The sequence below is a fragment of the Penaeus chinensis genome, chromosome 4 (assembly GCF_019202785.1).
Source record: "Penaeus chinensis breed Huanghai No. 1 chromosome 4, ASM1920278v2, whole genome shotgun sequence".
Taxonomy (NCBI): domain Eukaryota; kingdom Metazoa; phylum Arthropoda; class Malacostraca; order Decapoda; family Penaeidae; genus Penaeus; species Penaeus chinensis.
In genome coordinates, this window is record NC_061822.1 from 5,767,802 (window position 1) to 5,780,301 (window position 12,500).

Consider the following 12,500-nt stretch of genomic DNA (forward strand, 5'->3'; position numbering starts at 1 on the left):
AGTTATTGGTATAAAAGCGTTTGATGTTATTGCTTGCTCTGTCTGCACTGGAGAGATTTCCTATAAAGACAAAAAAAGAGACGGAGCAAAGAAATTGGGGTTAAATGAGAAAGGAAAGGTAAAGATAGAGAGAGATTATTGTCACTGTTAGAGAGAGAGAGAGAGAGAGAGAGAGAGAGAGAGAGAGAGAGAGAGAGAGAGAGAGAGAGAGAGAGAGACAGACAGACAGACAGACAGACAGACAGACAGAGACAGAGGGAGAGAAATAACAGTAGAATAAGAAGAGTAACAGAGACAGAAAGACATAGAGAAAGAAAGAAAGAGCATCAGAGAAGAAAGGAGAAACGACAAAGACACAGATAAAGACAGAAAGAGAATAGAAGAAGAGGTGAAAAGACAAAACGTCAAGACAAAATCCCCGAGTTTCGTCCCGAGAAGAAATCGTCAGAAGTACCACGAAGACTCAACGTCACATCCGTGCCAGTTTTATAACTTGTGTTAACAGACGAGAATTGGCGTTGCTCTCAGATCCTCCTTTCACAAACTGCCATTTTATCTCCGAGAAAGTTTCTGTTAACTTTCGGCCAAACGCTTATTATTCCGTTCCATTCTTCCTCCTGTTTTCCACGCATAAATAAAGGTGAAGTGAAACGCTGGAAAGTTGAAACCGAACAGGAACCTCGGTAAACAGAGGAACATAGACTGCAATTATCAGTGCAACTTGAACAGCGTCCAACGTGCCCCGTTTTGGCTGGTATCATCGGTTCACGTGAAATTGTTTGGATGATATCGGTGCAACTGAATATCATATTGAAACTGTGAGTCACGTGTGGTGGTGGCTATTGTGTGTTGGTGGATAAATTGCAATGTATATATATATTTTTTTTTCTCGTTTTGGTCTCACTCTCTCCTCTCTCTCTCTCTCTTTCTTTATCTTCTCTTTCCCCTCTATCTATCTTTCTTTTCCTAATCTCTCCTCTCTTTCTCTTTCTTTTCCCTCTCTCTCTTTCTCTTTCTTTTCCTTCTCTCTCCTCTTTCTCTTTCCTTTCCTTCTCTCTCCTCTCTTTCTCTTTCTTTTCCTTCTCTCTCTTTCTTTTCCTCGTTTCCCTCTTTCTCTTTCTGTCACTCTGTTTCTCTTTTGTTTTTCTAAATGTGTATTTCCCATATCCCATCTTCATCTTTATCCGCTATATTCCTTTATTTATCTACCCGTTTATACATCAGTCTATGTATTTGAGAAAAGCGATATGTTGTTTTACATAAATCATTAACTGGCAGCAATATCGCTCCCACTGGTTTATGGAGCTATCTCGGTAAGTGGATTCGAAAATCATTATTTAGAATCGGATGCTCTGCACGGGATCTGATTATGCATATCTGATATAGATAATCATTATACATGGGAGAGATGCAAACCCAACACGACTGGCGAGAGGTCGAAGGTCATGCATGCACTGCAGCATCAGTTACCTGCATGACTCTGCGCTTTTTGTTTCTCTGTTTTCACTGTTTTATCTTTTTATTTTATATATATATTTTTTTTTCTAACGTCTGTCTTCCCCGTTATCTAATTATCTGTCTATTTCTTTCTATTTTAATCTATTTAGGTTACTGTCTCTTTTCTTTCTTTTTCTTCTCTTTTCGCCTTCTCTCTTTCTACCCTTTACTCTCTCTCTCTCTCTCTCTCTCTCTCTCTCTCTCTCTCTCTCTCTCTCTCTCTCTCTCTCTCTCTCTCTCTCTCCCTCCCTCCCTCTCTTTCTCCCTCCTTCCCTCTCTTTCTCTCGCCCTCCCTCTCTTTCTCTCTCCCTCCCTCTCTTTCTCCCTCCCTCCCTCTCTTTCTCCCTCCTTCCCCCCGTCTTCGATTTCTCTCTATCTAACTCCCTCCCTCCATTATTCCTCTTGCTCATTCCCTCCCCCTCCCTCCCTCTCACTCTATCCCTCCCTCTCTCGCCTGTGACTCCCTCCATCACCCTCTCCTTCCTGCTCACCCCCTCCCCTCCTCTCCCTCTCCCTCACATCCTCCCCCTCTCTCCCTCTCTCCCCTTCCCCCTCCCTCCCATTAACTCATCTTTCTCTTATTGCATTGGAGTTGAAAACATCTGCCAGATATTTGGTGATGATTGCGCTTCGTACTCTAGTTAGCGTGTCTCTGCCTTAAAACGAGGGAAAATTTGCTGTTCTGTTTGTGTAGATGTAATAGAGGCCCTTTTCCAGTGCACTGAAGAAATTATATTATCGTCGCTGGAAAAATATGTACGGCATTTTTTTTTTTTTTTTTTTTTTTGTTCTTTCATTTTAACCTCAATTCTTTTATTTTTTTCTTCTAGTTTATATGTGCAATCCCAGTAATCCTTCCTTTAAAAAAAAAAAAAAAAAAAAAAAAAGCGATTTAGATCCGGATGCAAAAGCAAGAGACAAATATAATCATGTATAAGTAGACCTTTGGGGAACAAAGTATAGCGGAAATGCGTATGTTGCTTCACGTATTTTCGTGTTTTTTCCCCCTCTTTTTCTCTTCATATTTTCATGTTTCCACTAAAATATTCGAATAGTAAACAAGTGAATCAATAAATAAATAAATATATAAATATATATATATATATATATATATATATATATATATATATATATATATATATAAACAAACAGTAAAAATCATATTCGTCCCGAGAAACAGCGTTCCTTCACAATTTTCTGCGAAAGCTTCACTAAACGACTTCAACCGAGCGGAAAGAAAACGGAATCCAGAGGCGGGTCTTCAGTCACGTGATTTGCACATAAAAAAAAAAAAAAAAAAAAAAAAAAAACGAAGAAAAAAGAAAAAAAAGAGGAAGTAAAAACAGCTGACGTGAAGCTAGAACTTGTCCGATTCCGTGAGTTTTGTTTGCTTTGACTGCTAAGAGGATGTGGGTGAGAGGAAGAGGAAGATAGGTGAAAAGGGTAGATAAAGATGGAATATTGAAAAAATAAAAGAGAAAGTAACGAGAAAAGATTTTACAAATACAAGAAAACGAATGCAAACGTAATATAGAAAAAAAACTATACAAGCCATACCATTTCTTTTCATTCAAGCAATTCCATAAAAAAAACATATATATATAATTATACACACACACAATTTCCGCTTTCCATTTCTTTTCCCTTTTCCACCGGCAAGAAACCCTTCCTCTACTTTCAAATTAGAGACAATACTACTCTGACTTTCTAATCACAACGAGCCACAGCGACATCTATGTGTAATTTTCAGAACTTATTTTCCTCCCCTGTTATCTGTCCCGTCTTACGTCACTGTTGCCATAAAGCGAATTATGTCAATAATAGATGCAGTTTTTTTTTTTCTTTTTTTAGAATAGTATGAAACGAAGGTGATTAAGAAGGAGAATAAATAGAAGAGGATGATGATGATGATGATGAGGAGGAGGAGTAGGGAGAAGAAGAGGAGGAGGAGGAGTAGGAAGAAGAAGAGCAGGAGGAGAAGGAGGAGTAGGAAGAAGAAGAAGAGGAGTAGGAAGATGAGGAGGAGTAGGAAGAAGAAGAGGAGGAGGAGAATGGGGAGTAGGAAGAAGAAGAAGAGGACGAGGAGTAGGAAGAAGAAGAGGAAGAAGAGAAGGAGGAGTAGGAAGAAGAGGAGGAGGAGAAGGAGGAGTAGGAAGAAGAAGAGGAGGAGGAGAAGGAGGAGTAGGAAGAAGAAGAGGAGGAGGAGAAAGAGGAGTAGGAAGAAGAAGAGGAGGAGAAGAAGGAGTAGTAGGAAGAAGAGGAGGAGGAGTAGGAAGAAGAAGAGGAGGAGAAGGAGGAGTAGGAAGAAGAAGAGGAGGAGGAGAAGGAGGTGTAGGAAGAAGAAGAGGAGGAGGAGAAGGAGGAGTAGGAAGAAGAAGAGGAGGGGGAGAAGGAGGAGTAGGAAGAAGATGAGGAGGAGGAGAAGGAGGAGTAGGAAGAAGAAGAGGAAGAGGAGAAGGAGGAGTAGGAAGAAGAAGAAGAGGAGGAGAAGGAGGAGTAGGAAGAAGAAGAAGAGGAGGAGGAGAAGGAGTAGGAAGAAGAGGAGGAGGAGGAGAAGGAGTAGAAAGAAGAGGAGGAGGAGGAGGAAGTAGAGGAGGAGAAATACTAAGAAGTATTTCTAAGAAGTAGCGGAAGAAAAAAATATAAGAAGGGGAAAGAGCAGAGGAAGAAGAAAGAAAAAAAAACATAAGAAAGATCAGGAGGAGAAGTAAAAAAAGACGGGAAGAAAATATAGAAAACGAAACGTAGAAGAGAAGGAGGAGACACTTGGATAAATATTGAGTTATAAGACAGAAAATGTATACTATTTTATCCCTTCATGTTTCTATTTTTGAGAAAGATGTGAGTTTTACATCGGGAAAGATTAAATTACAGAAGGAAAACAAAAAAGTGTGACCGAAATGGCGGTATTTATGACACTCATTACAGTGATCGGAAAAAGCGCCCTAAGCGAAAGAGAGTAACGTATAAACTAATTCAACAAAGGCCTTAATACTCGTTCTCTTTTATTCAAGTTATGAAGTAATGCCCAAAGTTAAGTTGCGATGGAACTTCTCTGCTGATGAGCGAAGTCTTCCTTCTAAACGAGGACGGGGGGGGGGGGGGGGCGGGGGGAGAAAGGGAAAGATTGACACGCAGTTACACTTTCTTTTGTTGAGTTTCTTTTCCTTTTCCTTTCTTGATTTTCTTACTTTCCTAGTCTGATTTTATTTGAAGTTATTGTGCACACCTTATTTTAGGATTATTGGTAATAGAGGCAGCGATAAAGAAAATTTACAAATCCGACGAGAAAGGAGACAAAAATACGTGCTTTATATTTCGGTTATCATAACAGTTTCTCAAAGATACTTTATTCACATTCTTTAAATATGCGAAAGATTATTTAGGGACTGTGCAGCAGCTATTTCCTTATTACACGAAATAGTTGTGGATCAGCAGCTTCCTATAATATATTCGTGCTCTTCTCTTTCTCCCCTGAAGTAAATTGAATTAAAAGTTGCAACACACTTCACTGGAGCGGTTAAAGAGAGAGGAACGAGGGAGGTAGACAAAAATCTTGCGTTGTCTTACAGGTGGAATCGAATTGCTCAACAGAGGATTAAAACCATGATTGGAGCCAGTATCAAAGGCATTTAAGAGCAGCTCCGGTAGCAGTTCGGTCTTTCCATATATCCACCAAATGAAGTGAACGGTGTTATAGCTGAAGTTGGTAAGGCAGTGCCCCTTTGGTCAGACATAGGCGATGGGCAATTTACCGTTGGAGATAGCACTGCGAGTTAGCATTTCGGCGGATACTAACGACTCCATTGGCAATGGACAATATAATACATGTGGAAGTTGCAGGAAAAGTGGCGGGAGGTTACGAAATGTAACAAAAAACTGAACAAAATGTGAAGAGAAATTGAACCAAATGGACATGAGAAACTGAACGAAACATGACGTGAAATTGAACAAAATGAACACGTGAAACTGAACAAAATGCAACGACAAATTGAACAAAATCTGCCGGGCAGGACGAGATAAATGATGATCTATGGACAACCTGACGCAGCCACAGTGCTTATAGGTTCTCGTTACTCCCTCAGGTGCCGTTATGGTCACATCAGGCAGCTGTGGTAGAGAGAGAGAGAGAGAGAGAGAGAGAGAGAGAGAGAGAGAGAGAGAGAGAGAGAGAGAGAGAGAGAGAGAGAGAGAGAGAGAGAAAGAGAGAGAGAGAGAGAGGAGAGAGAGCGAGCGATTGTGTGCGTATATATGCTTACCTTTTTCTGAATGTGTTTATAGCGTTTTTATTTATACTTTTTATGTACGTTTTTGTTTTTATATATTGTGTACGTGTTGAAGTCTACAAGTGTACATTGCTTACTTTCTGTGTTTGTTTGATGTTTGTGTCTTTACTTTATTGTGTATTTTAGTTGTTATAACTTTACTTTGTGTACGTTTTATATGCGTTTGCCCGTGTGTTTGTGTATATGTGTATGTGTGTTTATATTTTGCGCGTGTAGGTGGGTGCGTGTGCGAGTGTGGGTGTAGTTGCGCATATGCGTGACGTAACAGAATCTAAAAAAGGAAATGGGTCTCCCCTTCCAGTGGCGTGACCGAAACCAACTAAATCCTGAACGGCAATTATGTAATTAAGGCTTAGATAACTTAGGATATCGTGATTGCTGTGCGTACGTGCGTGTGTCCGTCCGATTTGTATGGAGAGAAAGAAAGGGCGTTTAATGGGTGATCTTAGTGTTCGCATGTCTGCTTTGGTCATGAGAAAATGTCTGATCTCATGAGTTTTTTCCCCCCTTTTTACACGTGCATATAATGTATTAGATATATACATAATTTATCAATGAAAATATCACTTAGCCGTTAAGATTGCACTCCGCCTAAATATTTAAATGTGAATCTTTGTTTAGGAAACCAGGTTATAAACAGAAAAATCGTCCACCAAAATGTTGAATAAAAGTTCGCTCACAGCAGGTATAAATAGCTGGGTTTATCATGCCCGCGATTCTTTCTCTCTCTCTCTTTCTCTTGCTCTCTCTCTCTCTCTCTTGCTCTCTCTCTCTCTCTATCTCTCTCTCTATCTCTCTCTCTCTCTCTCTCTCTCTCTCTCTCTCTCTCTCTCTCTCTCTCTCTCTCTCTCTCTCTCTCTCTCTCTCTCACTCTCTCTTGCTCTTGCTCTCTCTCTCTCTCCCCCCCCCCCCCCCCCCCCCTCTCTCTCTCTCTCTCTCTCTCTCTCTCTCTCTCTCTCTCTCTCTCTCTCTCTCTCTCTCTCTCTCTCTCTCTCTCTCTCTCTCTCTCTTTCACTCTCTTGCTCTCTCTCTCCTTCTCTTGCTCTCTTTCTCTCTCCGATACTGCCACTTTGATATCAAACCTTATTTCCTTTCCCGAACACTCGCAGAATATCACAACCATTAATCTTTCATCCGATTAACGCTAAAAAGGAAAAATAAAATCGTTCGCTCTTGATCGATTACTTCTGGACATTTCTCCTTCCTTTCGTATTTTTTAATTACCATATGGGTGATGGGTAATTAGTGTCCAGTTATCTATGTTGCTTTTGTCGTCGTCATTATCGTTAATTTTGTTATTGTCTCTGCTATTATCATCATTATAATTACCATTACCGTTATAATGTTATTATCATTTATATTAGTATTAGTATCATTATCGTCATCTTCATCTTTACCTTCATCATCATAGTCATGAATCACCATCATCAATCATCATTCACCATCATCACCATCAATCTTCATTATCATGAATCACCATCATCACCATCAATCATCAATCGCCATCAATCACCATCATCATCATCACCATTACCATTATTATATTGTCATAATTTATGTTACTATCATCATCATCAATCACCATTCATTGTCACCATCAACACCATCATCATCATCAATCACCATCATCATCAATCATCATCAATCGTCATCGTATATCACCATTAATCACTATCATCTTCAATCATCATCAGTCACCACCATCATCAATCACCATCATCGTTCAACATCAATCATCATCAGTCATCATCATCATCAATCACCATTAATCACCATCATCAATCATCATCAATTACCATCAAACATCGTCAACAATCACCACCAATCACCATATCATAATCAATCACCACCAATTACCATATGATCAATCACCATCAAACATCGTCAACAATCATCATATCATAATCAATCACCACCAATCACCATATAATCAACCACCATCAAATATCATCAACAATCACCATCAATCACCACATCATAATCAGTCACAATCAATCACCTTCATCATCATCAACCACCATCAATCACCATCAAACATCAACAACCACCACTAATCACCATATCATAATCAATCACCACCAATCACCATATAATCAACCACCATCAAATATCAACAACCACCACCACCAATCACCATCAAACATCAACAATCACCACCAATCACCATCAAACATCAACAACCACCATCAATCCCCATCAAACATCAACAACCACCACCAATCACCATCACCATCATCCTGAGGCCATAAACTTCGTGAAACACTGAGCAGAAGAACAACGCTTTTTATGCGGCTCTGTCCCGAGTCGGTTGGTCTTGTGCATTTATATTGATGTATTTTGACGTTTTAGATTTTCTTGTTTTTGTTGCTGGTGTTGGTGTTTTTATGTTTTGTTTGTTTGTTTGTTTTAGATTTTCTTGTTTTATTGTTGCTGGTGTTGGTGTTTTTATGTTTGTTTGTTTGTTTGTTTTAGATTTTCTTGTTTTATTGTTGCTGGTGTTGGTGTTTTTATGTTTGTTTGTTTGTTTGTTGTTTTGGGTGATACTTTTATTATCTTTCTTTGTATTGGTATTATTAGTATCAGGTATCGTCGTTGGTGTGGTTACCGTTGTTGTTTTTTATTGTTGATATTATTAATGGTATTGTTATTGTCGTCTTTGTCATTGTCAGTGTTGTTGTCATTATGATTATTGTTATTGTTAGCATCACTTCGTCGTCGTCATTATTGTTGTCATCACCATCATCATTATCATCATCATCATCATCATTACCATTATCATTATCATTATCATCATCATTATTGTCATTATCGTCATCATCAATATTATCATCATCATCATCATCATCATCATCATTATTATCATCATCATTATTATTATCATCATCATTATTATCGTCATCATCATCATCATTATTATTATCATCACTATCTTTATTACTGCCGTCACCATTATTATCATTACTGGCATTATCATTATCAAAATTATTATCATTAGTTGTAGTATTACAGTAGTAGTAGTAGTATCATCATCAGCAGCAGCATCATAATAATCATCATCACCATCATTATCATCAAAATCACAATCATCATCATCATCATCATCATCGTCGTCAATATCATTACTATTATTATCATTATTATTGTTGTTATTATTATTAATAGTAGTATCGTCGTCTCTGTTGTAGTTATTGTTGCTTTCATCATCATCATTAAAGTTACTATTTTTATTGTTTTTACTCTAATTATCATTATATTTACCACTACCATCATTATAGTATCATCATTTATGGTACTATCATCAGCTTCGTCATCATCATCATCTTCAATATCATCATCTTCATCATCATCATCATCATCATCATCAGCATCATCATCATCATCATCATCATCATCACCATCATCATCATCATCATCTTCAATATCATCATCTTCATCATCATCATCAGTGTTGTTATTATTATCATTAGCATTACTATCACTATTTTGTTTACTAGTAGCAACAGTAGCAGTAGTAGTAGGAGTAGCAATAGTATTGTTTTCTTATAAACATTTTAAGTTTTATTATCATTGTTATTATTATTGTTATTGTCATCACTATTATTGTTGTTGTTGTTATTGTTATTTTTATCATTATTATTATTATTATTATTATTATTATTATTGTAGTTGTTATTGTTGTTGCTGTTGTTGGTTTTGTTATCGATATTAATATCATTACTATTATTGTTGTTGTTATTTATTTAATATTGCTATCATCATTACTATTATCATCTTTATATTGCCACTATCACAGTCGTTATTCTTATAATCAGTACAGTAGTGCTGATTACTATTATCAGATTTGTCTTTACTATTTTCCTCATTACCATTATAATTATTATCATGAGAGTTATTACTGTTATTAGTAGTAATAGTATAATCATTACCATCTTTACTTTGTCATCATTATCACTGTTATTAACAACAGTATTATCATTAATACTTATTATTATCATTATCATCACATCATTACCAATGGTATCATCATTTTACAGTACTATATGTTTATGTTCAAATGAAATGGGATATCATAAAATACCAAACAGTAAAAAAACAGAAAAACGAAAATAGAATAATAACGTGTAGTTTCTTTTGCAATTTTAATGGGTTCTGGTGACCTTGGGTGACCTAGACAGCCGGCCAGACGAGGCGACCTCCTGACCTCGATACTGGCGGGTTTCTTATTCTTTTTGTGTTATAAATGTTCGTCCGTCAAAGATTTTGTTTTAAATTCTTGGAAGGTTCAAGGGCATTTGCATGGGAAAACACTTTGATTTTTATTCTCATATTTTATGTCAATGTGCTGATAAGGATTCATCTTTGCTGTGTGATGTAAATGTCTATCGTTTGAAATGGGCTATTTCAATATCTTTTAAATAAAACACACACACACACAAACACACACACACACACACACACACACACACACACACACACACACATGCACACAACAAACAACACACAGCCCACACACACACAACATAACAACACTAGATTGACCTCGTTGTGTTTCTGACCCTCAGTGCAAGAGCAGAATGAACTACAAGACCTGGGCTTCCCACTCAGCGGCTGTATCAATTACCTGTCTCCCCACTTCGCCGCCAGCGGGGAGAAAAATGATTGGGTTCAGAGTAAGTACTCAAAGCAGGATTATTATTAAAAGTTCATATGTGTTGTTAGCGACGTCTGTTGTCTGTCGTCGTGAACGTTATTTCGCCATCGCCGCTTCAATAGCATGGTGGTTGTGGAAACTAAAAAAAAAAAAAAAAAAAAACGCGAGGAAAGATTAATGTGAATTACTCTGATTGATTGGATAAATGAAAGCAATTTAGCCATCAAGAATCCCTTTTTCGATATGCCAACGCTTTTATTTATTTTCGATATACCGTTCTATTTCTTTCAGTGCGTTTTTATCAACAATTATTTTATTTCAGGGATGCAGAACCTGAGTATCTCGTGCGCTCTGGTGTGCTGTATTCTCTTGGGCGCGTCGGCTGTGGTCGGCACTTTTGGGATCATAAAAAGGCAGATTTCAGCCGTTCTCATAACAGGTGTCATGTACATCCTTGCAGGTAAACAGAGTTAATGCTTCAGTCCTTTACTTACTACCCTTGCTAACTGTCTTATAGTTACATATCCATTAGTCTAGATCAGTGGTTCCCAAACTTTTCCAGCCTGGCGCCCCCTTGGCTTCCTAGTGGATTCCTAGCGCCCCCCTCCTTCATACAGATTTGCGAACGAATGTTTATATATATATATATATATATATATATATATATATATATATATATATATATATATATATATATATATATGTGTAAATGTGACTGTATGTGTGTGTGTGTGTGTGTGTGTGTGTGTGTGTGTGTGTGTGTGTGTGTGTGTGTGTGAATGAAACACGGGTTAGCAAGACTGTAAGCTTGTTAGGCGAGACCGCTACCCCTGCATCACACAGAACAATCACAATCACTCCCGAGATATCACTCGTTCAGTCTCAATCACAATCTTTCTCGAGCACTTCAGTCGTTCAAATCACAGTCATTCCTGGGCAGTTCAGTCGTTCAATGACAATCATTCCCAAACCCTCCATTGATTCCTCCTGGAATGGAACGGAACCAAGGATATACACATTAAAGCATGCGAAAAGGGGTGTGTGTTCCATGTATGTATGTATGAGTGTATGTGCGTGCTTCAGTATGTGTGTGCAATTATTAATATTATCATTATTATCATTCTTTTACGTGTGTGCATGTGTATATGCGTGAGTATCTGCACTTTCGTGTGTGTGTGTCTTTAGGATACCCTCTGTCGTATCCGTTATAGTTAATCATGTAAACATAACACGTTAGACAGACCGATATCCTACGGGTTATACATACATCTGCCTCAGAACAAAAACTTACACATCAGATGCCAAGTTCTGCTCAGCGCAATGTGTAAAGAACACAGACCAGGAATAGAAATTAGAGTTATGTATTTACTCATTTCCAGTATAGAAATACGGATTATCATATCATACCTTGAAATATCAAAATATCTGCTACACTGTATACAAACTGTCTTTCAATATTTCACTTTTTATACTTTATACTTAATACTTTGTATTTTAGAAATTAGATAATGAAACCAGGCTTTAGACAGCGGCTTATTCAGAAAACCAAGAATCCTTATTGTAACATGGAAGGGGAAGTAGATATTCGGTATTCTCTCTTTTCTGCAGTTTTGGATATATTTTGTTTCTCTGGTAACTTTTCCGTATCCCTTTGTATTCGTAATTGGGGGAGATCTGTATTTAAAATCGGGTGGAAATTTTCACTTTAGGTCTGTTAGCGGATTCAGGGCCGCCACTCGCAAAAAATAACTCTTTAATTCTCTCTCGATGAAAAAGTAAAAACAACTCAAGATACTTTTTTGATAATCTTTGGAACTTTGGGTATAACGATGAACGTTCTTACAGTGTTTTTTGTTGTTTGTTTTATCCTCTTTCCTCTTTTTCGCTTCGACACAAAATGGTTCTTCAGAATTTTTTTATCTACTTTTCCAGTTTTAGGTTTTTTTAATAAGTAATAAGAGACTTGAGTTGTTATTTTTTGTCTTCCATTTAATCTTCAATGTTTTTTATTTGATGTGTTGATTATATAATTTAGAAAACAATACAATTGATAAATACATTTTTTT

General features: G+C 37.4%; 1 protein-coding gene across 1 annotated transcript in view; it reads left to right on the plus strand.

Moving 5' to 3' along the window:
* LOC125025325 overlaps positions 1–12,500 on the plus strand; it is a 103,979-nt gene that overhangs the window by 87,224 nt on the left and 4,255 nt on the right. Inside the window, exons 3-4 of the mRNA XM_047613311.1 lie at positions 10,346–10,453; positions 10,757–10,894. Of these exons, the coding sequence (XP_047469267.1) occupies positions 10,346–10,453; positions 10,757–10,894 (246 nt within the window). The remainder of the gene's footprint in view (positions 1–10,345; positions 10,454–10,756; positions 10,895–12,500) is intronic.